The following is a 27,263-nucleotide window of genomic DNA, read 5'->3' as shown; positions in this document are numbered from 1 at the left end:
ATTATTTGAATGTAATTGAATGGTTATTTTTTTTATTTGAATGGTTGGAGTGACCACAGACACATTTTGCATTAAAAGTAACAAACACCTCATTCTTAATAATCTGTTTTATGGCAGCTTTCTGTGAATCCAAAGAAACTGTGTGTGTGTGTGTGTGTGTGTGTGTGTGTGTGTGTGTGTGTGTGTGTGTGTGTGTGTGTGTGTGTGTGTGTGTGTGTGTGTGTGTGTGTGTGTGTGTGTGTGTCTTGATATATGATGTGACTGTGTCTCTGAGGGAAGGAATGTGCAGTAGATACACTTTTTGGCCATGTAACCTTTCATGTGCACGTATGAGTACGTGAAATCCCCGTGTTCATGGTTCCTCTACACTCCTGTGTGCTCTCAGTGATGCTCCTTCAGCAGCATCTAGGTTTAATCTGTTGTGTTGTGGCTCTGCCTGAAAGCACAGATGGACCTTAGACCCAAGCGCCTGGATCCCAAGGGCCACGGGAGTATATCAAAGAACTGCAGGAGTAGCTTCAATCTCGCGGGACATGTTCATAACATCCCCTTCATTATCCTTGCGCTGCCTGGCAACCATCGCCACAGTCACGGGCTGCAGTTTGCATGGTGACCCCAGAAAAACAATTTCATTGGCAGAGGACAATGTCAGAACAGAAAGAGGGTTTATCCCAAAGGCCTGTGGGAATGCTGTGCCAGCACAAATGTACATAAGTGCAGAGTGTGAGGGCACAAAGACAGCAAGGAAAAGCGACAAAAAGTTGCAGGAGAAGGTAAACAATGTGAAGGGACTTGTGTTTGTTCTATAGATGCTACAGTTTAGATTGGGTGCTGGTGTATGTGTGTGTATCCTGCACTTCTGTTTATCTCTCTCACTCTCTTTACCTGCAGGTCAACAAACATAACCGTGGTTTCAATGAAACTCAAGTGAGGGAATGAGCTTAAATTTTCATACATTACCATACTCTTACCAAGCCAGGTATTTCTGCTCCAACGTTATATGGCTGATATGTATGGAAATCAAGCTATGAAGAAGAAGTGTGCATGATTAAGCACACATGGAGATATGCAAACACACATCCACACATGCAATTAACCCCCCAGCAATGCATGGCCCCCCTACTAAACAAATTCTCAGCTCACATTATGCTTCTGCCAATTACCCCTCAATGAATCCGTCATTCTATTTTAAAATGAAGAAGGCGAAGCAACAGAAACTGCACAGAGCCTGACAACCTGCTCTTGACTTTGACGGGAAAATGGTGTGTCTTTAAGAAGTGAGTGACTCAGATTACACAATCCTATAAAAGCAGTTGTTCTGGTAACCAAGATGTTTATTGAGACCCACATTTTCACATAGGCCTGTGTATCCAGTAGACACATTGAGTTTTGGGTGGAATAGAGTACAATCCTTCTACTGTGTGCCACAGCTACTGAAGCATAAAGAATATACTCCAAAGACCATAGTGGATCTGTTCTTCCTTGCATTTTTTCCTCTGTTGCAGACTGCCTAGTAGGAGAGATTTGTCAGCGTGAGAGAAAGAGAGGTAGAGAGAGAAAACGAGACCCAACTGTGCAGTAACCGCGCTGTGTGGGTGTGATGACTAAAGATGCATTTAATCTGACACTATCAAAGTAGAGCATTATGAGCAGAAAGATTTCCTTGACTTATTTTGCGAAACAAAATCGTTAGCATAGCAGCACAAAAACAGTCCAAATAAATTGTATTTAAAATTTTAAATGCGGAACGACACATAGTAGCTGTTTAATTTATACATGATTTTAGTACAAACCACCTCTCTAACTGATTTTCAAACCAAGGTATGTTTTAATGTCCTGTCACCATAAATCATTCATAAGTATCATAGCAGATCAGTGGTTAGTAGCACATGTTTGACTTGATCTATAAGCTTACCACTAAGATATCAAGCACTTGAAAGTTCTATAGCTTAAATAAGTTTGATATGTCAGGTGACATCCAATCATTCTGACATAGGTTGTGGTATAGGCTCTGACAAACAGTTGGTTTTTTGTTCTCTTGCAGAAAGCTCGCTTGGCAAGGATACGAATATCCAAGGAAGGAAGCTCCAACGCCTTCCTTGACAGCAAGCGCAACGGCCTGTTCAACGAAGCTCTGGAGTTCACAGTAAGACCACCCTCTGAACCACAGATACTACAATGCTTCACTTGTGTCTCATCAGTTTTCCTCAGGATTACCCAACCACATATGAGGATTTCAGAGCGAGCTTATTCAGAGCAGTGCTTATTGGATGCCAGCCTTGGTTGGTTAGTTCCTTTAAATATAAATTCTTATAACGCACCCATAACTTATTAAAAGCAGCTAACTGGGATTTCATTCGATAAGCAGCACTTTGAATGTAAGCATCTCTGATCTCAGCTGCCCAGCTGAGATAAATGCTTCAGGCAATGCAGCAGGAAATGTAAACACATCTCAAGGATGTTCCTTGCCTCACCAAAATTGTGCTGTTCACAAGCGCTATAGTGGCCCGGGGCTGACACAGTGGCAAAACAAAAACAAGTGCTTCCTCCTCCCTCTCCGCTCCCGCTCTCTCTCTCAGTTCAATAGTTATAGTTAGGACAGAATCTGAATGGCACCAGTGCTTGTACTCAAGCTAGGGTTGAGTAATGCATTGGCTTCATATTGATATTGCAAGAGACAATATGCTGAAAAGGCTTCAGTGTTGTTTTTATATACGTGGTTATGTTTCAATTTATCTTAATTGCAAGCAAAGGATCATGAGTTAACCTTCTCAATACATACGGAATTATAAAGTTGCTTTATTGATTTATATTTTTCATTTGAAATTACTTCACAACTTAACAATGTTAAGAGAAACTATTTAGAGAGACTCTTGACACTGATGAAATACGTTTGCAAACGTTCTACATAAACAAGGCCACAATTTTTGCAGTTGTTTTTATTTATGACACAGACAAAACTATATTTATTTATTTATTTATTAGTGTAATAGTATTCCTATTAAGATTTGGCTTTAATTAATTTAGTTTATTATAGAGTGCACACTGCTTCAGTAGGACTACCACAATTATAGTTAAAATGATAATACTGATGGAATTTGGGAACTTTATTACTTTATAGAACATTGCATGGACCTCTCCAGGATGCTCTTGTTCAAGTGATTTTAACCTCACCAACGTCAACAGTGGACATCTTATCTGGAGATATATGCCTGCGCAATAATATATTGTTCTCAAACTTAAGTATTATTCTAAGGCAGCTATTTACCAACAACATGCACCATGCAGCGCGACAAGCAGTGGGTTTTGTCGTTCAGAAGATCAAGCTGTTACCAGTCTCTACAGTATGGTGGCCACCTGGGTGGTGAACCACAGCCGCCTCCAGACAAACTGCTGATATGGCCTTGCAATCTCACGTATAGAGAAGACAGAAATAAATCAGGCTAAACACCTGTGTTTTACTGCTGTGTTAGGTACAGATAAGCAGCTTGAACACAGGTGAGCGGTCTTGGCGAGGAAAAACCGAGTCATCAGCGCAGGAATGTACCCTCTCAGCAAAGAAGCTTTTGCTTACAACAACACCAGCCCCTCCACTTAACAAACAGAAAATTGCTACTACAAATCTTCCAAACATGGCATTTTGCTTGCCTTACGGCGATGCAGTGGAGCATGGGGCCGTATTTTTTGTTTTTGTTTTTTATAAACGTCTCAACCACAGATGCTGCTGGGGGAAGTTGATGCAACCCATTGAAAGTCAGTATATGTGAAACATTGCTTTTCTTCTGACAAGAACAATGATGGCATTCTGCAATATACTAAGGAGACATCTTCCCAGGCTCAATATTTATAATAATAATAATGCAGAGTAATCTGTGTTTTCTTTGTATTAGCTCTTCCCAAAACCCTACTTAGATGTTGGATATATAAGGATATTAAACTTCAAATCCTCTGTGCAAATATTCTGCTTATTATAAATCCGTTCCAAATATCACTTGAGAAAAAGAGGGTACATAAGTGAACAGGCGATAAAGGGCTTTTTGTGTTATTTTAGAGTTTATGTTTATTGTCTGCACAGAGCAAGTCTTTTCCACAAATTTGTCATGACCTGACAGTCAAATGATTTGATGGAGAAATAGAACAATACAAACTTACCGTTCTGACAAATATTAGCAAAGTGACTGCTGAATATTTACAACCAAATTTTGCAGTTTCTGCTGTTTTATTCACTTTCTTAGATAATCCACAAGGCTCCCTAGCAGTCCACATATTGTCTGACTCACCTTACCACTGCCCAGAGATGATCTTCTTCTGAAATCTACCACATAACTAGATGTATCGCTCACTTGTTCACGCACAGATTCACATAAAAAAAAAAAAGGTCACAGCATAGAAAAGAAGGCATATAGAATGCAACTTATTATAGATTTGACTGTAGCCAGCCTTTGCAATAACAGCGATGGCGACAACATTTTGACGTGAATCGTAAATACTCTGTATATATGAGGGGAGAGTTGTGCTAGAAGTCTCCATAATAACACAGATCCGTGTTTTGGCTCCACTGATGTTAGCAGATATGCCTCTTATTGGTCAGAATAGTAATGTTCTCTGTGTCTGACTGGCATGACTGCGGCCCTGACTGCTGTCTATGACCACGTGTAAAACTATACCTGTCTGTTGTCCTTTTGTCTCCTTCTCCAACTTAAGCAACTTCCATACAAGATGAACCTTTCAAATCAGGTATTTAGATAGCAGCCGGTCGTGCACCTGCACCATCTGATCAGTGTCTTCCTTACAACAAAACTGTAAAAAGTGTGTGTGTGTGTGTGTGTGTGTGTGTGTGTGTTTAAAGAGTTCCACTGAGGAGGAGCAGCGATTAACCAAGTCCACCTCTCTACTAGAGAGCCAGCACCACCACCTGCTGCACTGTCTGGAGAAAACCACTGTGAGTACACACACTCATTCACTCTTTATGTTATTAATATCACAATGTACATAACCTTTTTTTTCAGAATCACACAAAAATTAATGTTAAAGTGCATAGATTGTAAGTGTTAGTTTTTAAGATTACTTTGACAATTAATTGTCTTAGCAATAAAAAAAATTTTTTTGTGTTTTCCTAAAGTCTTAACGCACCAACCCACCTTCAACACACAACTGGCAAAATGGTTTACTTTATGCTCAAAATCCTCTTCTAAACTCTAACACTAATTTTCAAAATACAATTATTTACTAATACAATACACTAAATCTTCCAAAACACCAACATCTGTTCTTTTCTAAAAGGAACATTTAGTCAGTCATAGCCTGAGCATGTACTCAACAGCATGTACTCAATACACTAATATCAGGTGGAATTACAGAAACTACATTATTTTCTGCCCTTATACAATATATAGTATGTTGTATACTGTAGATCATAGATTGTGTTTTACACTGTAGCTTCTCTTCAAGCCTCTCTACATTTTAGTTTTGTTAGGTTTAGGAGTGCATGCATTTTGTTTCTTTTTTGGCAGTAATTCAATACAAAAAGGAATGACCCATCTCAAAATAGCTTTATAGAATGTCCGGTTTACAGTATCAAAATTGTACACTCACTTCCTGTAACATGTAAAGAACACTGTAAAAACAGATGGTCATGCAATCAAAGAACCTCAACCCCTGAGTGTTTCCTAGATGGGAATCAGCTTTGAATGATCTATTTGCATAACTTCAATCAGCTGATTCTCTCATACACAGTAACTTTCTTTGACATACTACACTTTGACTTTTTATGACTTTTTTACATACAATACTATGACTATTTTTGACATACTGTGACTTTTTATCACTTTTTCAACATAATTTACTATGACTTTTTTATCACTTTTTACAACATAATTGGCTTTTTTATGACTTTTTTCGAGATACTGTACATTAATTTTTCGACATACTATAGTACTAATTCTTTCATTATAATATACTATGACTTTTCAGAACTTCTTTAATTTTTAAAAAATGCTATACTATGATTTTTGCAACATACTACACTTTGACATGCCATACTATGACTTTTTAATGGCTTTTTTTCAACATAATATACTAAAATTGTTTTCAACATTCTCTATTTGGTGTCAAGGTGGGTCAGTGGTTACCACTGCTACAAATAACACCAACAATTCGAATATGCATTCTCTGACCCAGGTTAGATTCCCATTATGACTACTTTTGAAATATTAATTTTTATTAATTTTTTCAACATACTATACTGTGACTTTTTTATCAATTTTTTTTGACACACCAACTTTCATATTTTTAACACTTTTTCAGACATGCTACACTATGACTTTTTCATCACTTTTTGATATACTATACATTGGCCTTTTTCATTTTTTTCATCAACTGTACTGTTCTGTGATTGTTTTATCACTTTTTTCAACCGACTATGCTATAACTTTTTCCAATATATTATACCCTGAATAATTTTCATCACTTTTTTTGACATAGGCAAGGCAATTTTTTTATATAGCACAGTTCATACACAAAGTCAATTCAAACTTTTTTACATATACATATGCAAAAAAACTAAATAAAATTCAACAGTAATAAAAACAACAATAAAGCAAACAAACTGTAAATTTAAAAGACTTTCAAAGCATAGAGAATAAATGACCATCTCTAAATTACCTCAGGAAAAGCAATGTCAAACAGAAAACTTGTCCTTAAAAGAACACAATATTGGTCAGATTGTAAGTTTTCTAGGAAGTTTAAAATGTAAAGCTAAAGGTTAACAGAGCAGCATGTCACACATGAATTTTTGTCCCAAACCATTTAGTGCTTTGTAATTTATTTATTTTTTAAATCAGTTCTCTAACTCATAGGAAGCCGGTGTAAGGCTTTATGAATAGAAGTGATGTGTCTAAATTCTCTGGTTTTATGCCGTAAAGACTTAATATACAATTACTTTTTAGCACTTTTTTTAAGACATGTCATACTATGACTTTATAGAACATACTATACTATGACTTTTGGTATACTGATAAATAGATATACTATACAGTTATTTTTTAACACTTCTTTTGACATACTATACTATGACATTTTTTTGATTTGCTGAATTGTGATTTTTTTAACATACTATAGTATGATTTATTTTCAACATAGTACACTGTCTTTTTCATGACTTTTTCCTATAAAACTCTACTTTTACTTTATTTTTTCCAATATACTATACTTTGACTTTTACATTATTTTTTAGACGTACAGTACCTATACTACAGCTTTACGTCATGCCTGTTCTATGACTTTGTTTACTTAAAACACTGGTATTATTCAACATTTCAATGAAGTTCATACTAATTAAAACCACTTCCACTTTTCCAACTTTTTTAACTGCTTCACCTTCTTTTTATGCAATTATGCCGGCAATCCAGTTTAGCTTTGGCAATATAGCTTTTAAGCATTCACAAAGATTTTCCGGAGGAAATTCATTTTCTAGTTTAAACCCTTGATTGTGCAATCATCCATACGTTTCAGTCTAGCTGTGGCTCATTGTTTTAAAATAGCTAACAGCCAGGCTTAACGTGTAATAAAAGTATTTGAATGTGCATGAGCAAGTGCAGCCCACTGTAGCGTGATGTCCAGTACACTGCATTTTCCATATGATACACGCTTGTCTGCCTGTATGTGATACAGACAAACGTTGTCTGTTTCAGCCTAGAACTATTCAGAGATTGGCAAATGAAAAAATCTAGCATGCGCTGCTGCTGCACACACACAACAAAACTTTCATTTATTACCTTGTGTAATAAAAATTTAGCAGAAAGGAGGGTAGCTCATTTTGTCAAGCAGGAAATGTTGATCAGAATGGCCTACCGCCTTGATAAATGTGGTTTAAAGGAGGGTTTCAGAATATCCTACCTCCTCAAAACATGTGGGTAATTCATTTGGAGTAGTGTTTCTGTCCATCAAACATTATTCAATATTCAAGAATTTTTTGTGGATTCAACGCAATGAGTGACCCCGTTAACATACAAGTAGTCTATGTATTCATTGTTAATAAAAAAGTAGAGAGTATTGCCTCTTTAAGGAATTGGCTATGGAAATTGATTCTAATGTAAGCTCCAACTGACAGGAATATTCAATGTGCATGCACACACAGCCGCATGCAGGTCTACGTAAAAAATAATTTCATATTTACTGATGAGTTATTCACCCAGGCTATGAAACAGAAAATTACGTATATATATAAATAAATGTTGTAAATGTTTTTATGATTGTCTCTGTGTCTTCTGCCTTGTGCCGATCTTGTTCCCTCTGTCTTGTTTGTAGAATCATGAGTTTGTGGACGAGCAGTATTACCAGCAGAGCTACCTGGAGGCAGGGCTGCAAAATTATTCGTCTCGAAGCCCCTCCCTTTCCAGCCACGATGGTGTAACTGGCACGTGCTGCACCCGCCGAAGCAAGAAGCACCACACCCCTTTACCAAATGCCAGTGGCCCAGCACACATGCAGCCTTTGACACACACGCACACACACCAACAAGGCTTGCAAGAGCTCAGCACCATCCACATCCAGCCCCTTACTACCAGGTGAGCTCAGGGTTCCTAAAGAAGAGGGCAAAATTATCCTTCAACTTGTAGAGTGGAGTGATAGGTATATCAGGTCTTTTAAGTAAAAGCTCCAACCCAAGGCATCATAGTGTGATAAGAGCCTGTAAAAATGTCTTGCAGCTCAGGGAATTGTATTAAGTCAGCAGTCCAAAACCAAAAGCAGCAAATATTCACAGTTGAGAAGCCCAAACTAGTATTTGTTGGCATTTTTGCTTGAAAATGTATTCAAATTTATAAATTGATTATAAAAAATATAGTTTCATATAATTTTAGACTAATGGTTGCTCCATCTTACAAATGCAGGTTGAATATCCTCTCACATTATAGCTCTGGATTGCTCCACCAACACCAACTATTATAGGGTGTTGCTTGATGCTCATATTTTCTCACCAGCCATTTTGCTTTGGCTCTGTGTAGAGCAGAGTTGGGTGATTCTTGACAAGCAACACTTTCACAATTACACCTGTTAGTTTTTAAAGCTCTATTAAACATTTTGACCAAATCACACTAATGATGATTTAAAGGTTGTCTGTTCAGTTTGAAAGGGGTAAACAGGAGTATTGTTTTTGTTTAGGGCCCCTTCAAGACAATTTTCTGCTTTGGGAGACAATACAAGCAACCTTGACCTTGAACAGTGGCTGTCAAATAAAAAGAGGGGGGGTTCTCATTACCTTTTATCCTCACTAGAACTGGTCTGGGACATGGGCGAGTAACTTTAAGCAAATGTGTATACATAGAGAAACTATTCATAAGCCCTAATTTCCTGTCCTCCTTTCATTCCTGTAGCCGCTCCAGCCTGAACATGCGCGTAGACGATCCAGCATCCATGAACTGCCAGAGCAGCCAGATCACCACAGCAATCATCAGCATTCCAACACCGCCAGTGACGACTCCTGAGGGAGATGCTCATCTGCCCGCTGGCCCCATCCACCAGAACGTTGTGAAGGTGTCCGCACTGTGAAGACTAGAGTGCAGGCGCATCACACAGAAAGACAGATAAAGACTCATCGAGACAGACTGAGGGACAGGAGGACTGGGAATGATGGAGAAGAAGGCATTCAGAGTCCTATTTTAGCTGTGGTAGAGCCTGCCCTCTGCTGGTCATGAACTGTGTGTGTGTTTGTGTGTGTGTGTGTGTGTGTGTGTGCGTTCGTGCGTGCGTGCGTGCGTGCGTGCGTGCGTGTGTGTATGGATGAAAGAGTGGAGAATTTGGTAGGGCATTGTTTTAGATGATAAGGCGTGTGTGTGTGCTTCCCAAGACTCTGAAATGAGTCCTCAGAAAAAAGTCATGTGTCGCTGTGCACAAAGCACTTTGTTATGATTTCTGTTTCAGTTTGACTCTTACAATCTTTCATTTAGCAGGAGATATAAAGGGAAAATGAAGAAATCTTAAAGGGAAAGAAAAGAATAATACAGTATCAGCACTTCTGTGTCAACTGATCTAACCCTACCCTTTTGTTTTGTGTCAATTTGGTCAACTCCCCTCTTAAACATTCTTTTTCAGGTCCGATATCAACCCAGTTGAGTGAAAATCCTTTACAGGATGACATATGGTAGGTGTGTCTGTGATGGCTTCACCAATGAGTTGCATATTTGTGAATGAGTGTACGTAACTTTTTGCTAGATAGAGGAATTGTGATGTTTTTGGATAGGAGGTATGTGCCTGTGTGGGAGAATGTGTTTGTCTCAGTTGATTGGAAACTTGTGTTTCCTCTCTTCTGGATGTCTCAATGGCTCAGTATATGGCATATTTGACTAGCTGCCACTCTGAAGAGTTTGTTGTACACATTTCTGTCAGAAATTCTCAGCTACAAGCCTTTTACACAATATGTGCCTGTTGCTGGAGTAAAAAGAGATTTATTTGTGTTTAGTTTACTGAATTCCCTCCCCCAGTCTTTTCCCTTTTGGCTGCTACAGCCAGACAGACCTCAAACAAACCAATTATCTTACAAAGAAACCAAAAAAAAATAGGTTTGAATTCAAATCACCACTATAAAAAGCACAAGGTGTTTCGCTGGGAATTTCTGAGACAAATGTGTCTTGAGCCTGGGTACTTTGTGAATACTGTTAATAGAATATTTTGTAATATTTGACCATCGTTTGGCAGAACCAGTGAAGCTGTCTTCTCATTGTCTCTCTTTCTCCCTCAGTCTGTCTTTCTCTCTTTCTCTCTTGTTGTTGTCCTGTGGTATCCCTACCTCCTGTGTGAACAACAGTATGCTTTCAGTAGTCTTTATAGCTGTCAATGTTTTTTCTTCCCCAAACTCAGTGGGCATTTTTCGAAGTTGTTGAGTAAGTGTACTCCATGTGGTTAGGGAACTTGGTGTTTGTACTTTTTGTCCTCCTTGTTGTTTCAAAAGATTTTATTTACTTTATCTTCTGGAGAACTTAACGCAGGGAAATATGTTGAAATGGTGACCACAGGGACACAGAGGACACCGGATGAGCCATCCGCAGATCTCTGTCACCAAAAACATGTGCTATTCTGTCTGTTCTCTCAACTCGCAGACCCACCATGTAACCTTAGTATTACTTTTCATCAAATCCCATCAAAGCTGACCTTTGTAACTATGGACGGTGACCTTTTAGCTCTGCTGACCTCCCAACGGATGCCTCCCTGTTGGCGTTTTTCATCTGGAATATCATTCTGACGCCAATGTGGACCAGACCACTGCTGGGGTTCCTCCAATGCTGGCCAGGACTTCAGTCACAGCAGACTAAGCCCCCACTTCTGCTCCACATTGATAAAATTAAATGTGGATCAAGAGCACACGTACAGTGCTAGAGATGTAATGTATCAGCATACTGTCCATATCAGCCAAGAGTATATTTCAAAAGCAATACTGGAATTGGACTTATATAATGTCTGCCCATATGTAGCTGATGTGAAAGTTTTTTTTTTTTCTGTAGAAGTAGACTAACAACTGTCAAACTAGCAGCAAAATGTATAATGGACTTTTTTTTAAGTATTTACATTAATAAGGAGACATCTGAAAAGCTTAACCAATTTTACACTTATTTGTACTAAGACTTACAAAAAAAACACATATCTTTATCATCTTATCAGCCAATATGGGGGGAAATATATAGCATAATGGATACCATATCAGTGCATCTCTACATAAAGACCCTAAGGTCCCTTTAGACTGTTGTGATTTAGTTCCAACCTACAAAAAAAAGCCAAAAATATTCTACAGAGTTGGAACAAGATGTGTTTTACCTCTGATATTTGTACCAGAGACCTACTACTATTGCTGGTAATTTAGTACTGTACACAGTGATAACATCTGCCTAGATCCAGTAGAATGAAGTCAAACTGCGCAAATTTACCTGGGGTAAAAAAAAATAAAAGAAGACAAGCTGAGTTTTTTCAGTGTAATTTTAAAAGTACGGCTGAAGACATTGACTTCATATTCACAGCATCAAGTCCGACATTTAGAATCTATTGAAACCTACAACAAAGGTATGACATGGGTAATAGCAGAAGTGAGGTTTCCTGTATTTTTTGTTGCTAGGACAGTGATTAAAAGTGAATGATTTCCTGCTTCCCTGTTTCAAGACAGGTTGTGTTGCGTCAGCTGCACTTTCAAATGACACAGCTTAATTCATTATGTAAGGATTTCTCCACTCAGTGTCAAAGGATAGCATTTTTAGTTACAAACAACAGAAACAGATGTCTGTGATTGTGTTTGTCTCTCTCTTTCTCTGTTATGTACTCCCCTTGATTGTCTTTTTTTCTGGGCTCAGTCAGTTTCTCTCTCACTCTTTGCTTTGCCCTCCTATGCCACCTGTCGTTGTTGAGACTACTGCTGTGCGTATCTTGTCAGGTGTTGGATATTATTTATGACCTTGTCTTGTGTCCCGACTGTGAAACGCCTGATAAAACATCTATATCTGCCACAAGTACTAAATCTGTGGTCTCTTCTTCAATCACCTTTAAATCTGTGTGTGTGTTGGTGTGTGTCAATTCCCAAAAGTACAGTACATGTGATCCAAATGTTCATAAAGTGTTGAACCTTCAGCCACTCCGTTTTAGGGGACACCTTGGGACGGAGGAGAGGATCTTGCTGAGTTCAGAGCGAAACTGTCTAGTGACTACTGTATAGATGAGGGGATCCACTGCAGCATGCACACAGGTCAGCACAATAGCTGATGTCTCCAGCTCCATCAGCAACTGTGGGGAAAACACGAGAGCTTTGGATACTTCAACACAGCATATATTCCATAATGTTTCTGCAAGACAGCTCCAGCATGATCTAGGGCCCAACTTATTATTTTCCTTAATGATTCAGCTGTTATTTTATTTTTCTATTATTTTAATAATCAATTGTTAAATCAACAATGGCAGAACACAGTTATGCCCATCATAACTTCACAGATACCAAGCTGAAACGTTTGCTTGTTTTCATGGACCAACTGTCCAAAACACAATCAGATTCAGGTCATGATTATTTAATAGATTACTTTTTCAAAATTGTTGGTGATTCATTGATTAATCAACTCAACTGGATTGCATTACACTGCACATCGGTATGTATTTTTTTGTATTTCTTACTATGGCCATTTGCATTATTGCCTAATTGAAGAAAAAAATCCCTGCTGAACTCACTTTGTTAGTGTTATTCCACGAGATGACGTTCGTTAGCAAAATAACCACCATAGGCACCCAGAAAAGCGTGAACGCAATGGATATGTACCCAAAACGCTGGGCCAGCTTCCCTTCCATCTGTTTCTCCCCCCGCTCCCTGGCCCCAGGGGTCAGAAGACACACCGCCCCGACAAGCTCTGGAATTCTCCCCGGGGCGCAAGCACAGGGAGCACCGTCCAGCCGGGTGGTGCCGGGCTGAAGGAGCCCGGCAGAGCTGTCCGTGGTGCTGAAGCACTGACACTCAGACAGCCACAGACCTGTCCCGAGCCGCCGGCCTCAGCTGGATGTCATGACTAAACACTTTCTTTCGGTGCCATCTAACAAAGTTGAATATTGGCACGTAATGGATAAATATCACAGTCAGAGACAATCCTCACACCGGGACCAGCACGTAGGGTCCAAACGGATCCGAATATTGTAGACGCTCGTCGCCACGATCCCGCAGGTGAGGACGGCAGAGCATGTCAAAAAGCGGCTTTTTGGAAAGAGTCAGAGAGATTATGGCCAAAATGAGGCCGCATGCCCAGATGGACAGGATCCAGAGACTGACTCTCGCGTTCCTCCTCTTGGTTTGGAAAGGGAACGCGATGGCTTGGAGGCGCTCCACGCTGATGCTGACAAGCGTGAGCAGCTGGACACAGCTGCACAGGGCATAGGTGAACTGCTGCAGGGTACACACAGACACCGACACCTGGCTGTCCTTCCTGTACCGCAGAAAAGAGAAGAGCAGCAGTGGTATGTCCACAGAGCACTTCAACAGGTCACTGGCGGCCAAGCTGACCAGCAGCGCGTTATTGAAGGTCTGCATGCTCTTGGTCCTGAAAACAACCCAACAAACCCACAAGTTCCCGGGCAAACCCAATGCTAACGCTAAGGATAAGACCGTGCAGTTAAATATGAGAAACATCGTTTCCATGGGAGTCACATGCACGGCTGTTTCGTTCAAGAAAGTGTGAACGTCCATAATGTCACCTCAGTTTTGTTCTTTTTATTATGTGAAAGAGCTTTGGTTCATGCTAGATGAACCAGTTAGTCTACATTATCGGGCTATAACTCGGTGACTATAACAGAGCCATTCAGCTTTCTGCATGAGGAATTAAATTGATGACAAATTGGTAAAAATGAGCTGAAGTGGGCCCCTGGTATTAAATTGGTGCTTGCCTTTTGTTTTTCCTCGCACTGATTGGCTAAATGGTCGTGGTTGATTAGCCTGTAATCAGGAGCTTGTGGAGTTGTCTGACCTTAGCGATGCCCTGCTATAGAGATTACATAGTTGGTGCCCCTTCCTCTTTAAATATCAGTTTTGATTAATGGCTTGTGTTGAGGATTCTCTATATAATCTAAAGTTCTAACATAAAAATGTATCAATAATATAAAAAACAAGAGTTTAATAGCATCTGAATGAGTAGAGCCATAACAGAAGAGGGCTTTGAAGTTAATGCTCCATACTTTATTAGAAAGGTAATAGGGGCATACAGGTTATGGTATGAATTCAGTGAAAAATAAAAACACCCAAATGTAAGAGCAATATGTTTGATTAGAAGTGCAAACTTTTGTACTCAATTGCTTTTTAGCAGGGGACATTCAGACAACTGCACGATTGGACGTCCTTATTAATAGTAAAGACGTGTCAGTGTTTCAGGAGTTCTTCCATGTAGACGGCATTCATACGGTAAGCCGCCATCCAGTTTTGGGCTACACCGTAGTAGCTTTGGTAATTTTGCTCTTGAAAAGGAGACATAGAGGCGTAGTAATCATTCCAGGCTCTGTAGCTGGCTCTCCAGTAAGTTTCAGCAGTCCACTCCTCTTCATCATCATCATCATCATCATCATATTCTTCTTCATCCCTTTCCCTCTTTTGCTCTCTGTTCATCTTCTCTGAAATCTTTTTGCTCTGTTTCAGAGTCTTTCTGGATTCATTTCTGTCAGTATGTGCTGGAGCCGTCTGACTGGGATGCCCGCTCGATTGAATGATTGGTATGGAATCATAGCTCTCGGGCTGAGACAAAACCCTCGCACTTGACGAACAGGCTGGCTGGGGATGCGTTTTGGGTGCAGAAGAAGTACAAACACTGGATCTAGGGGTCGCTGCTTTCGGTTTGGACAGAGTGGGCGTTTCTCTGGCTTCAGTCTCAGGCTTAGTGATTGCTCTGTATTTACGTTCTCTGGTCTGATTTGTCTCATCGCCCTCGTCAGATTGAGAGTTTGAAGAACCAGACTCTGACCTTGGAGGTGAAATGTTAGATTTCCACCGTTCTCTGTCTTGTTTTAAACTTTGACCTCCGTCGTCATTAAGTGTGAAAGACTCTCTATGCCCGTTCAGATCCCCGTCCTCTCCACCTCTAAACTCCCTAACCACTTCCACGTGTCTCCCCAACCCTGTGGTAATGAAGCTGTGGTAGTCCCGCTCAGCCTCCTCAAAGGCCAAAAACCTTGACCTACAATTCTTGAACGAGCTGAGAGGAGAGATCTTGGGCAGAGCGTCTTGCAGCTCTTTTCGAGTTGGCACCGCCAGTGGAGGACCAGGTGGGAGAGTGGCTTTTGCAGGAGAAGCTCTTCTTGGATTGCCTTCATCTTGCGCTCCCAGTCTGGGAGTTTGATGGGTCTTCTCTAGCTTCCTGGGACTGCTGTGCTCCAGAGATTGATCTGAGACCGACTTGGCATGCTGTTGCTGCTTTTTCTTCTTCTCTGTCCTGGAGGAGAACTGGGGTAAGGGGCCTGGAGTGGAAGCCTCAGTGCAGACATCCCAGTCACACTGCTCGTCCATCAACCCAGGCTCTATGGTGGCTAGAAGGACGGAAGACAGACTGGAATTATTTTTTTACAATCCCATTAACTCAAAGGATTTGTTTCGAAAAGAAGAAAAAGTTACACATGCTGCATTAAAAAATCGTGACAGACATGTTAGTAGGACTCACATGGCAACATAGACAATCTTAGGCTGCACTTTTGAGCGATGGCCATTATCTTGTTCTCCTCCTCACCATGGCAACAGTAGGTCACTGCCAGCCCCTGAGTGCCTGCAAACAAAATGCTATCCTGATGAAAAGCCATTCAAATTATAGGAAGAGGCTGTGTGAGTTGTGTGCAGGGATGGCAGGTACAAACACACACACATACAAAACAAAGATTGAATTGGCTTTCGTTTCCAAGACAACACACAACAAGTTAAGTCCAGATAATTATAATTAAATGCAGATGATTAGGAAACCACTGACCTTGCGAGGCGGTCACACTTGCTAATAATACTCCAGAAACCCGAGCTAATCTTCCAAATAGGAAGATCTTCCAAATAGGAAGATTAGCAGGAAGCAAATCAAGTCTAATTTAGAGAAACATATTTTATACAGAAAATACCAGAACTACCACAATATAAACTGATTATCTGCATGGGCTGGAATACTGATCGTCAACCGACTGGGTCTGTTGGTATATGTTTGGCCTTTATTTGAAATTGTCAAATGTAAAGAAAAAGTTGAAACTCAAAACACATGCTCTTTGAAACATTACCTCTGAATAAGCATGAATGAATTCAGCAAAACAAAACATTTGTATCTTCTGTTATAACTGCAAGAAAAAATTACGTCTAAGCCATTTTAGTTTGGATTTTGAGTCAAAAGTGCATATCTGGATTGCTTCCATCAAAATGTGGACCATCTTGGATCATCTCACAAAATGTGTAAATGCCCGATATCACAACACTACTTGCGTATATTTCAAATGATATTGGAGACTAACCAAAGCGGCCAGCGCGTCCAATCCGGTGCATATAGGTCTCCCAGTCCTGTGGCACGTCAAGGTTTATCACCAAATTTACTTTGTCTGCATCTATACCTCTGGACGTCTGACGGGAAGGAAAGGACCAAAAGAAAACAAGCAGAATTAAAGACCAGAAGCTGATAATAAAACCATAGCCTTGCATAACACTTTTGAGAGATCCATAAAGACAAGAATGTAGTGATGGGTGAAAGCAGCACAATGTGTGTCTCACCAGGTCAGTGGAGATGAGCACCCTGCACTGGTACTGCTTCAGTTTTGACATGGCCTCCAGTCTCTGGTCCTGACTCAGACCACCTGTACACATCATTATACCCAGTCACATCAGAGCAAAAAAAGAGAAAACCAGTCCAAATCACTTCTTAATGATGAATGCTTCAAGATCATTTGCAAGCAATTACTTCTTCGTTTAATCAATTAACTGCTAAGTCTATGAATATGTCAAAAATAATGAGTCCTATGCATGGATGGGCCTATGCCAAGTTTCACGCTGACAAAAACACTCAACTATCAAAATCATCATCAGTACAGGTTGATTTAGCATGTCATTACTACATTCCACACAAACATCATGGCTTTTCCAAAAGGTGCTCTCACCTGAAATACAAGCTGCAGGTAGGCCTTTGGAGGACAGGATGTCTGCCAGGTGCTGAGCCCTGTGGGAGCAATCCACAAAAAAAATGTCAGATATACCATAAATTCAATTTTCAGATATACTGAATAAGATACATGTTTTTTGCTGATGATAAAAAGATAATTAAGAGCACCTATGAAGACAAGGGTAAACACTAAAATACCTTGTGTGTAGGTTGGAGAACACTAGTGCCTGGTTGAATGGAATTTTACTGAAAAGCTCTAACAAGTGCGCCACCTTTGCCTCAAAAACCTTGTGGGGTAAAGGATCGGACTGCACCAGCTTGTAGTACTGCTTCAGGCCTGGCAGGGGGCACACAAGATCAACATCCATGGGAGAATATCAATTCAAGCATAACTGACTGAAAAGCATAATACGTGTTTTTTGAAGGGTACGGAAAAATCATAAGGTCATCAAAATGCTTTTGTAGGGGAATGTGTATAAAGCCACTGTGTCTGTCAGAAGCAAAGCTTGTTTTCTTAAAAACACAAAATCAAAAAAAAACATTTTCCACCAAAAAATAAGTCGATTTTAAACTTCTAAGTAAAACCCAAAACTGATTCTGTCAATGAGATAAGTATTTTCAGGACGGGCATTTTGTCATTCTTTGCTTACTGTCAATCACCACTTAGGTAGAAATAACATTAAAACATGACAAGCTTCATTATCAACTGTCAATTTTGTCTTGTTATAGGGAGTCTGTTTGCCAGAACAGCAGTTAATTGCTGACACTGTACAGTTCAAAAATGTTACCTAGGCATAGCCGATAGGCCAAGTAATTTGCCTGAAAGTGTAACCTTTTAGATTAGGTGTTGTTTTTGTCAGCTTTTTGTGGTAACAATAATAGCAGCCCAGCTAACCAGTGTTTTACCTTTAAGGCCCATGTCACTGGGATTGAGTCTGACAAAAGTAGGCTCTCTCATGTAACGGGTAAGGTGCTGAGCAAGGGATTCTGGGTAGGTGGCTGAGAGTGCGAGCATCTGTTTGTTCACAGGCAGAGAGGAAAAGATCCAGCTGAAGAAACAAGTGGAGGAGGCGGGTGAATTTCAGCATGGGCATTTTTGTAAATTAGCATGCAATTTATGATCTTACATTCATACATAGTTGTTAGGAAGGGCTCCAGTCTAAGGACTCTGGTTGAATAACATCCTCATCCTGCTGCTGTATCATATAATTAAATAGGTGTATGATTATAGGTGTTTCTGTCCATCTTACTTAATCTGTTCCTGGAAACTGCCTTCCTCCAGCAGCTTGTCTGCCTCATCCAGAACAAACAGTCTGATGCTGGCGGTGGATAACATCCCCAGCTCAATAAGCTGCTTGATACGACCTGCGTACATAACCAGGAGCAGAGTTACAAAAACACAAATGACAGCATGAGGCTTACATAAAAAAGGTAATGCCTCTCTATTACATCGGCCTTTTACCGGGTGAGCCCACAGCTACATGGCACTTCTTCAGATGGGTTTTGTCCTGGCTCACAGGCCTGCCCCCAATGAAAACATGGCACTCGAGGCCCTCCATGGCACAGCCTATGGCCATTACCACTGAGTGGATCTGCACCGCTATCTCACGTGTAGGAGCCAGGACTAGGACCTGCAGGAGGAAAAAAAGATTGTTTGTGGAGAAACTTTAAAGGTCAACCACCACTTCCATTTGATTGGGAGCAGATAGGCATGCGTGGCGTAGCTCTCAATCGGCAAGACCCTGCAGCTAATAAGATTGTACTTGAATGGAGTCGGTTCATCAATAAGACCACCTGTGCCTCTGCTTTATCAATAATTGCTCTCTTTTCACTTACACTTTTGACACTGAGCTGCTTAAACTCATCAGATTAAGACCCTGAAAACTAAAGTGATTACTTCTCATGACCATCTGTTGGAAAAAATTGAGCAGAGGTCAATTTCAAATACGATTTTTTCCCTTCAAATTTTTTTATTCATTAGAAGACTGATCATTACTTTTTTAATATAATTTACATAAGTGTATGCATCCCTAAGATTAAAAGAATGGGGAAAGCCCACGTCTCCAAATTCAACCAATCACCTTGACCTCGACTGGAGTGAATCTACTCACCTGAGTTGCAGGATTTTCCAGGATCAGAGACTCTAGGGCAATGGTGCAGAACACGCATGTCTTCCCCGTGCCAGACTTGGCCTGTACAATCAAATCTGAAGAAAAAAAAAAAAACGCATGGACAATGAGAGGCTTCAAAATTAGTCTGACTAATCACGAACACAATTTGGGCTTCCACAGTTAATTAAACTTGATTGTGTGCAATATTGATACTCGCCATCTAGAGTGCCCAACCTGCTGCATCAAATCAAGTGTTTCTTATTCCCAGTTAATCTGTATGACCAATCAGAGGTGTTTACTTCAAGTACACTGATAAACTGCTCTCTGCTCCACAGCTGCACACAGCTGGGAGAGCATTTCTGCAGAGGAAAGTAACTACAGGTATATCTCCTATTGAGGACTGATGATTTTATCTAGTTGGTTACTGAAAGTAAAACGATTCAAATTTATTCCTGATGAACAATTTAGAATCAAGATGGATCAATTTTGATCACAAAAATTATTGTCATGTTAGCCTTCATGGTGCAGTTTACAGTAAAAAAAACATCAGTTCACCCAGATTAAAAAAAGACAGGCAGACAGTGTTGCTTTAAATTTTGCCAGGATTAATGTTGTCAATGGAAATACTTCATACCGATAATAGAAAATGTGCTCTGAGAGAGGATTATGCAGACTACCAGGGGCGCTATTTCTGTAATGGTACTAAATGTTGCTGTTACATTTCTTAAATGTCAATTTTCAATGCTATGAGCGCAAAAACAAAATTTGCCTCCATTGTGTTTGGTTGGAGGCATAAATGGGTATATCAACCTTGGATTAAACCCATAAATTAAGTGTAAAGTCAGGGGCGTCGGAAACAAATTGTTTCAATATTTTATCTAAAAGATAAAAGATTCATGGCATGAAAATTTAACTGAGGTTTTTTTTAAACATTAATTTGAGTTTCCCCAGCGGCTAGAAACACTTTCCAAATGGCGGTAGGTGTAAAGAGCCCTGGGTATTCAGCTCCGCCTTTGAGAAAATTAAAGCTCGGAAGGGCCGATCTGGACTCTGGAAAGGTTACCTCCACTGTCTCTGCTTTGTCCGTCTAGAAAATTTGCCCACCCCCTTTTCCTCAATAGTGTGGGACTGGTTGTAGTGGCTGTGATTCTGCACCAAGGCTGAATTTTGGGAAAGAGACTTTAAATATGGTATTAGGGGACCACTAAGGTCTGAATGAAAGCATCCGGAGAGCACAGTGTCATGGGACCTTTAACAAGCGGAAACCACAAAATGTTTGGCCTTTTTGGTGAAAAAAAAAAAAGTTAAACGAGCAATTTACTAAAACCCCTTTCTGTCAACTAATTGATGGTTTAATTGTTTCCACTGAATGAAAAATGCCCATCAAGGTTTCCTAAAGCACAACATGATGTCATCAAATTTGAGCGTAAACAATTAGTTGATTAATCATCAATCAATTAAATGGGTCATCTAACCATTTCCCAAGCATCTATTATAGAGAAAAGGATTATCAAATAATTGATTAAAAAAAAAAAAATGAATCATGAAAAACTAATAGCTAGTCTACATTAAACTGCTCATTTTGTCTGGCTAACAGTCCAAAACCCCAAGATGTTCAGTTTCTAACATAGAACATATGACAACCAGCAAATGTTCACGTTTGACAAGCTCCAACACGATTTGCTCTGCGAAACATTAATTGATTAATCTATTAATCAATCAGACATTTTTTTGTCATTTTTTAAACAAATCTTCCAGTTTTTAAAATGCGAGTTTTCTTTGTTTTTTTACTTTGGGTGTCATAAGCTATGAGATATTAAAATGAATATCTTTGTTTTTGACAGTTTTTCCAGGCAAGACATATCTCTTAAATATCAATATGATGAATAATGAAAATAGATAGTTTCAAGCCCTACATCAAATTGCTTGGTTCCTCCGAGCAACAGTCCAAAACTAAAAGTTATTGAGTCTACTATATCAATGAAGAGCAAACTAGATTTTTGGCATTTCTGCTTAAATACTAAATACACAGTGTTTCATATTGCTCACATGAGGCAGCATAGCGCATGTATCCTCCAATGTTTTGTCACGAATCACAAGAACGTTAGTTGCCAATGATACTGTCGATCGATCAAGTCGGTCAACCTTCTTGGCTCTTGACTAAACAAGCCTGCACTGTCAGTCCTCTCATTATCAGCCTGATAAAAAACGTCCTAGCAATACCGTTAACGTTTAAATTATTCAGTAGGCCTAATGGGAAGGATCACTCTGTAGTAGGGTGACGTCACCTAAAAGCAATCTGTTATTATTGTGTCATGTCAAGACTAACAGGAGTGCACGATGTCACTCCCCGATGTGAGTCGAGTGCAGATTTCAGTCGCGCATGCTCAGATTTAAACCGTTTACGGCATACGTCATAATGAAATTTGTGCAATCCATGAAATAAGCCATTGTCATTACAAACAATAACAGAAGATGGACATCATTTCAAAAACGTTTTACTTATGGTTGTTTGATTGTTAACGTTACCTCTAAATACCATTCACCTGACAGCCTTTGTTGTGTTTTATTGCTAACTTGTAGCCAGCATTGAACAAACTTCATTAAGTAGTCTATGTCCATTTTTATTCTACTGATATAACTGAAGTCTCTCAGTAGCATCGTGTGCATCGTAACTCAATCTGCACTCGATTTACACCGGGATTGACACACGGCATTGGTGGGTTCATCCCAAAGTGTGAATACACTGTCTTAAGTTTTCCAAAGAGCTTAATTTGTATGAATTGGTGCTACCGTTCAATAAAAAATCTCCATTAACTTAGTCTGCAGCATGCAGTCTCAGAGGGGGCATCCAGTCAGTCTGTAGAGTTTCTGCCGTTAAATATGCATCCATAAACTATGGAACAGTTAAGGTTAACGCATGTGAAGCGTCCCATGCAGTTTCATGAACCCACCTAGTCCGCAGCGGCCCAGCGGGATCGCCTTAAGCTGGATCGGGGAGGGTTTTTGGAAGCCTGCGGAGGACAGTCCGTCCAGCACGGCCTGGGACAGCAGCAGAGAGCTGAAGTCGATTCCCTCCGACAGGATCACATCATCGGTGCGTTTTCGCGATTCTATATTGTGGGCTGCTTTCTTCACGAAGGCAGCAGCCATGTTGACTGGACTTGATCACCGCCGGCGGTCTAACTCAGCTGCTTTAATGCGCGTTGCAGCTGTCTTTACTGCCCTCTCGTGACTGGGAGGATAAATTAACTGTCCGTTTTTTTTTTTAAATAAAATTGCAGAGAAAGACTAAAATTGGCTCTGTTATTTCTTCTGGACCAAAAAAAGACAGGATAAAATTGTGGTTTAGAGGTGACATTGTTTGGCTTGTTAAGTTAAACAACTGTTTGGTTGCCAGGTTGGTAAAAATCCCTCTGGGTGATTATTCTTCACACTCTATCTGGTAAATTGTCTGGTCAGATATTGAATTGTTAATACATGGACCTTGGTGCATTTCTTTCTCCAGAAAAGGCTAATAAGGGGGTTATCTAAATTATTAAAGAGCTAAGTATAAAATGTGTCAATGGGAAGACACTTCTCGCCACCTAGTAACCCTAATTCCTATTAATGACTTATGATGATCTACAAATGTTCTATTAAATAATGACAGGGTGGTTAGTTACAACTCCCGAACCCTTTATTCAGAAAACCAAAAACTGTAATTTCAAAAGGTTTGTTGAGGCAAACAAGGGAATTTTTTTTCTAACAATAACATAATATAATATAATATAAAGAAAGGAAAATAAAGAAAGGAAAAAAGTGCAGAAATGGTATTCTGAGATGTTCTATGTACAGTTACCCTATCCTGTTTGTTTGGCTGGCATGATTAGCTAATCCAAAAGAAGTGACATACTGCAGAGAATTAATATTAAGTCCCTGTGTACTGAGTAATTCAGGGAATACAAAAATGCGTGACAGCAGGCATGCATTTATATTCTGATCACAAACCCACCTTGTGCTCCTGAATCACTGCTTCATTACTCAGAAACAGCTGCAAACCCAGCAATCACGGAAAGTGCCGTCTTATAGGTTATTAGACTGAATAATTGTCTCCACAATCCAGATCTACAGATTTGGGTTTCTAGAATTAAATGCCATGGTGTACGGCCTCCCTCCTCCTATTGGGCTTATTAGGAGAGTCCCATCTCACTCTCTTCTTTTGCAATGCACCAGAGCAGAAAACATGAAGCACCTGTAGAGTAAGACTTCCTTGGTTGATGATATTGTTGGATAACTAAATTTACTTTTTTGTTATATTTATTTCTTGTGTTTTAGTATAGTGTGAAACTGTTGTATTTCACCTGTGGATATTCTGCACTTGAGATGGATTTGTTTTGAGTTAGGTTTGTAGACAGGCTGCTGGCACTTCTTCAATTTTATACCTGGAGCAAGTCAGAGCCCTAATCTAATCTACACTGACCAAGATGGAGCACCTGTATGATGGAAACTCCTCATCATCCTACAGCTCCGTCAACACAGAGCTCATGTCCCGGAAAGGCTACACAGTACTGGCCGTTGTCATGGGTGTGTTCTCTGTGGCGGGGATCACCCTCAACGTCCTGGTGATCGTGGTGACAATAAGACACAAAAAGCTGAGGCAGCCACTCAGCTATGCCCTGGTGAACTTGGCCATATGTGATCTGGGCTGTGCTGTGTTTGGAGGTCTGCCCACCACAGTAACCAATGCCATGGGATACTTTAGCCTGGGACGTGTGGGCTGTGTGTTAGAGGGCTTTGCTGTTTCCTTTTTTGGTGAGTCAGTACATCCATGCACACTTGTTTTTTTGTCTGAAAGAGGAGTTTTCACATTAAAGTGTTACTTACAACTTGGTATGATCTAATTTGCAGAGAGGGGAAGGGATACTCAGTGGATTTAGTCAAAGTAAAAACGTTTTTAGTTTTAGTAGAGTTAAGTAACAATGAAGTAAAAATATACAATTAGTAAATTATCATATTACATTATTACATTGTTAGTGATGCATCAATGCACCGGTAGCATTTTGTGGCTGGTAAAGGTAGAGCTAGTTTACACTCCTACATAGTTTAATCCAGTGGTTCCCATCCTATAAGTGTTGGGCCCCCCTATAGGGCCCGAGATAAATTCGGGGATCTTGGGAGATGATTGATGGAGTTTGAAAAAAGGAGAAGAAAAAACTTCTATTACACAAATTTGTATTTTTTGTCTAACTTTTGTCTAATTTCTGCCTTTTTGTTTTTGTGAACTAATTAATAATTTTGCCTTTTTGGACTAATTCGTGTCACCTAAGAAGTTTAGCATAAAGGACATCACTCTTTGGTGGAACTGCTAACAACTCATTTTGTTTCGTTTATTTCACACGTTATCATTGTATCATTAAACACAATTTCAGAAGGTACAATGTTTATGTAGGCTCCGTGAAATGGGGAATCCCACATGAGCTACTAAAAGCTTTTCGGAGGGGGCCCGAAGTTTTTCGTAGGATGCTGAAAGACATTTGAAATGTGAAAAGGAGCCACAACTAATGCTTTAATGTAAGGTATTACAAGAAAAAAATATCTGTAACCAGTACATTTTTAACAGCGTTTCATATTTTGGAAGATTATCATGTCTGTCTCATGGTAAATTCTTCATGAGAAAAGTAAAGAGTAATTATAGCTCTCAGATAAATGAAGCCGATGAAAAAGTACAATATTTTTTTCTGAACTGTCAAATTGCATAAAATGGAAATACTGGAATTGGAATTTGATGTAGGGCTTGAAATACTCAATTGTGCTCATTGTACCTTTTTGCATAGTGCAAATGCAAGTAAATCTGAATTCCCTCCACTGAATTTGCATTGTCAATAATTGATGCAAATCCAAGTGGCAGGATATTTTTTCCCAAAAAAGAAAAATTCAGTCCTTACACGTACCTTTATTTTTAAGGTATTGCAGGTCTGTGCACAGTAGCAGTAATTTCTCTTGAACGCTACATAGTGGTGTGCTATCCCATGGGTGCCGTCCTGTTCCAGACCAGGTATAGTAATGACCATCAACATATCACTTGGCAGCTGAACCCTGAACATAACACTTTTATTGCTCCAATAGTATGTGACACGGCCTCTCTGTTGTCCTCAGACACGCTGTGGCTGGAGTGCTGCTGTCCTGGCTGTGGTCGTTTGTGTGGAACACTCCACCTCTGTTTGGTTGGGGAAGTTTTGAGCTGGAGGGCGTTAAGACCTCCTGCGCTCCTAACTGGTACAGCCGGGATGTTGGGAACATGTCCTACATCATCATATACTTTTCACTTTGTTTTGCCGTGCCCTTCTCCATCATCATTGTGTCTTATTCACGACTCTTGTGGACCCTCCACCAGGTAAGCAATGAAAAAGTTGGGCATGTGTATTTTGGCAGTTGGCACTAAGATCACTATAAAGTCTTTTTGCTTGTATTTTGGTGTCCTAGGTTACCAAACTGCAGATTTCTGATGCTGGCAGTACAAATCGTGTGGAGGTGCAGGTGGCGCGCATGATAGTGGTGATGGTGTTGGCTTTCCTAGTGACCTGGCTGCCATATGCTTCCATGGCACTGGCTGTCATAATTGACTCAAGTTTAGATATTGACCCCATCATTGCTACCATACCTCTCTACCTGGCTAAAAGCAGCACCGTCTACAACCCCATCATATATATTTTCATGAACAGACAGGTAATCCTCCATCATGCACCTTTATATTCACACAGGAATGTATATCACAATCCTGGACTACTATTGACCAGTCTGTTGTGGTATGTATTTTCAGTTTCGAGGATACACTATTCCCATTGTCCTGTGTGGATGGAACCCGTGGAGCTCAGATTCAGAAATTACTGAAGGAGATAGCACGATGGCTTCTTTCAACAAGAGCCAAAGAGTCTCAACTAAAGAATCTTTGAAAGAATAAAAGTGAACATGAATCCTTATGGTCTCACTCCTGTGGTAGCACTGACAGAACTACCATGCTTTCAAACCCCCTCTGCTGTGGACTGCAAGTAAACTAATTTTGCAACTTGAAGAAATGTAAATGTAATACAAAAAGTATGCAGTCACCCCGACATTTGCAGTGGCATTTGTGTTCATAGTTTGTGGTTATTATTAATTCAGTCATAATACACATGAACTGAGTAAGGTTTGTGTCCATGCATCTTTCACTTAAATACTAAATTTTCAGTCCGTTTATGGATATTATTTAAAACAGAGTGCCAATAAAGACTAAAAGATCTTTCCTTAGGTTAAGAGGCTTACAAATAGGTATAGTGTAGGCTATAAGAAAACACATACAAACTCACTTGGTAGGCTTTCCCTTATTTTACAATTTTACAGATCTCAAAAGGTTATTTTTGCACAAGTCAGCATTTGTTCTTCTGACTCGATACACATGTATCCCAAAATTGATTAGCAAAATAAGAAAACATTTAAATAAGGTTTTGCAGCAAGCTGCCAAAGCAAATGTAAATGTTGATGTTGTAATCTATCACACTGGTGACATACTTTCAAAGAT

The 27,263-nt window shown here is 39.8% G+C and overlaps 3 protein-coding genes and 1 pseudogene across 5 annotated transcripts in view; 2 read left to right on the top strand and 2 right to left on the bottom strand.

Annotated features, from left to right (window-relative positions):
- The window catches only part of kcnd3 (potassium voltage-gated channel, Shal-related subfamily, member 3), a 97,969-nt gene extending 86,416 nt beyond the window's left edge, over positions 1-11,553 (top strand). For 2 of the 3 annotated variants that reach the window (XM_034876397.1, XM_034876396.1), the window contains exons 5-9: positions 2,045-2,146; positions 4,705-4,737; positions 4,850-4,942; positions 8,308-8,567; positions 9,375-11,553. In XM_034876397.1, the coding sequence (XP_034732288.1) occupies positions 2,045-2,146; positions 4,705-4,737; positions 4,850-4,942; positions 8,308-8,567; positions 9,375-9,549 (663 nt within the window). In that variant the 3' untranslated portion in view covers positions 9,550-11,553. The remainder of the gene's footprint in view (positions 1-2,044; positions 2,147-4,704; positions 4,738-4,849; positions 4,943-8,307; positions 8,568-9,374) is intronic. The other variant, XM_034876398.1, reaches the window with a different exon arrangement.
- A 426-nt stretch (positions 11,554-11,979) lies between these two features.
- LOC117948173 lies at positions 11,980-14,326 on the bottom strand (annotated as a pseudogene).
- A 335-nt stretch (positions 14,327-14,661) lies between these two features.
- ddx20 (DEAD (Asp-Glu-Ala-Asp) box polypeptide 20) lies at positions 14,662-22,932 on the bottom strand. Its single transcript, XM_034876383.1, has 11 exons — positions 22,678-22,932; positions 19,724-19,818; positions 19,075-19,243; positions 18,863-18,977; positions 18,519-18,661; positions 17,811-17,949; positions 17,611-17,669; positions 17,228-17,310; positions 16,975-17,080; positions 16,155-16,256; positions 14,662-16,023 (listed from the first exon to the last, which is right to left on the bottom strand). The coding sequence occupies exons 1-11, from the start codon at positions 22,874-22,876 to the stop codon at positions 14,867-14,869; spliced, it is 2,367 nt and encodes a 788-aa protein (XP_034732274.1). The 5' UTR covers positions 22,877-22,932; the 3' UTR covers positions 14,662-14,866.
- A 1,257-nt stretch (positions 22,933-24,189) lies between these two features.
- On the top strand, positions 24,190-26,774 carry parapinopsina (parapinopsin a). The gene is made up of 5 exons (XM_034877687.1): positions 24,190-24,517; positions 25,670-25,760; positions 25,862-26,099; positions 26,189-26,431; positions 26,526-26,774. The coding sequence occupies exons 1-5, from the start codon at positions 24,190-24,192 to the stop codon at positions 26,664-26,666; spliced, it is 1,041 nt and encodes a 346-aa protein (XP_034733578.1). The 3' UTR covers positions 26,667-26,774.
- The last annotated feature ends 489 nt before the right edge of the window (positions 26,775-27,263 follow it).

Source organism: Etheostoma cragini, chromosome 7 (assembly GCF_013103735.1).
Source record: "Etheostoma cragini isolate CJK2018 chromosome 7, CSU_Ecrag_1.0, whole genome shotgun sequence".
Lineage (NCBI taxonomy): Eukaryota > Metazoa > Chordata > Actinopteri > Perciformes > Percidae > Etheostoma > Etheostoma cragini.
The sequence above is the reverse complement of the archived record's forward strand: the minus strand, read 5'-3'. Positions and strand labels throughout refer to the sequence as shown.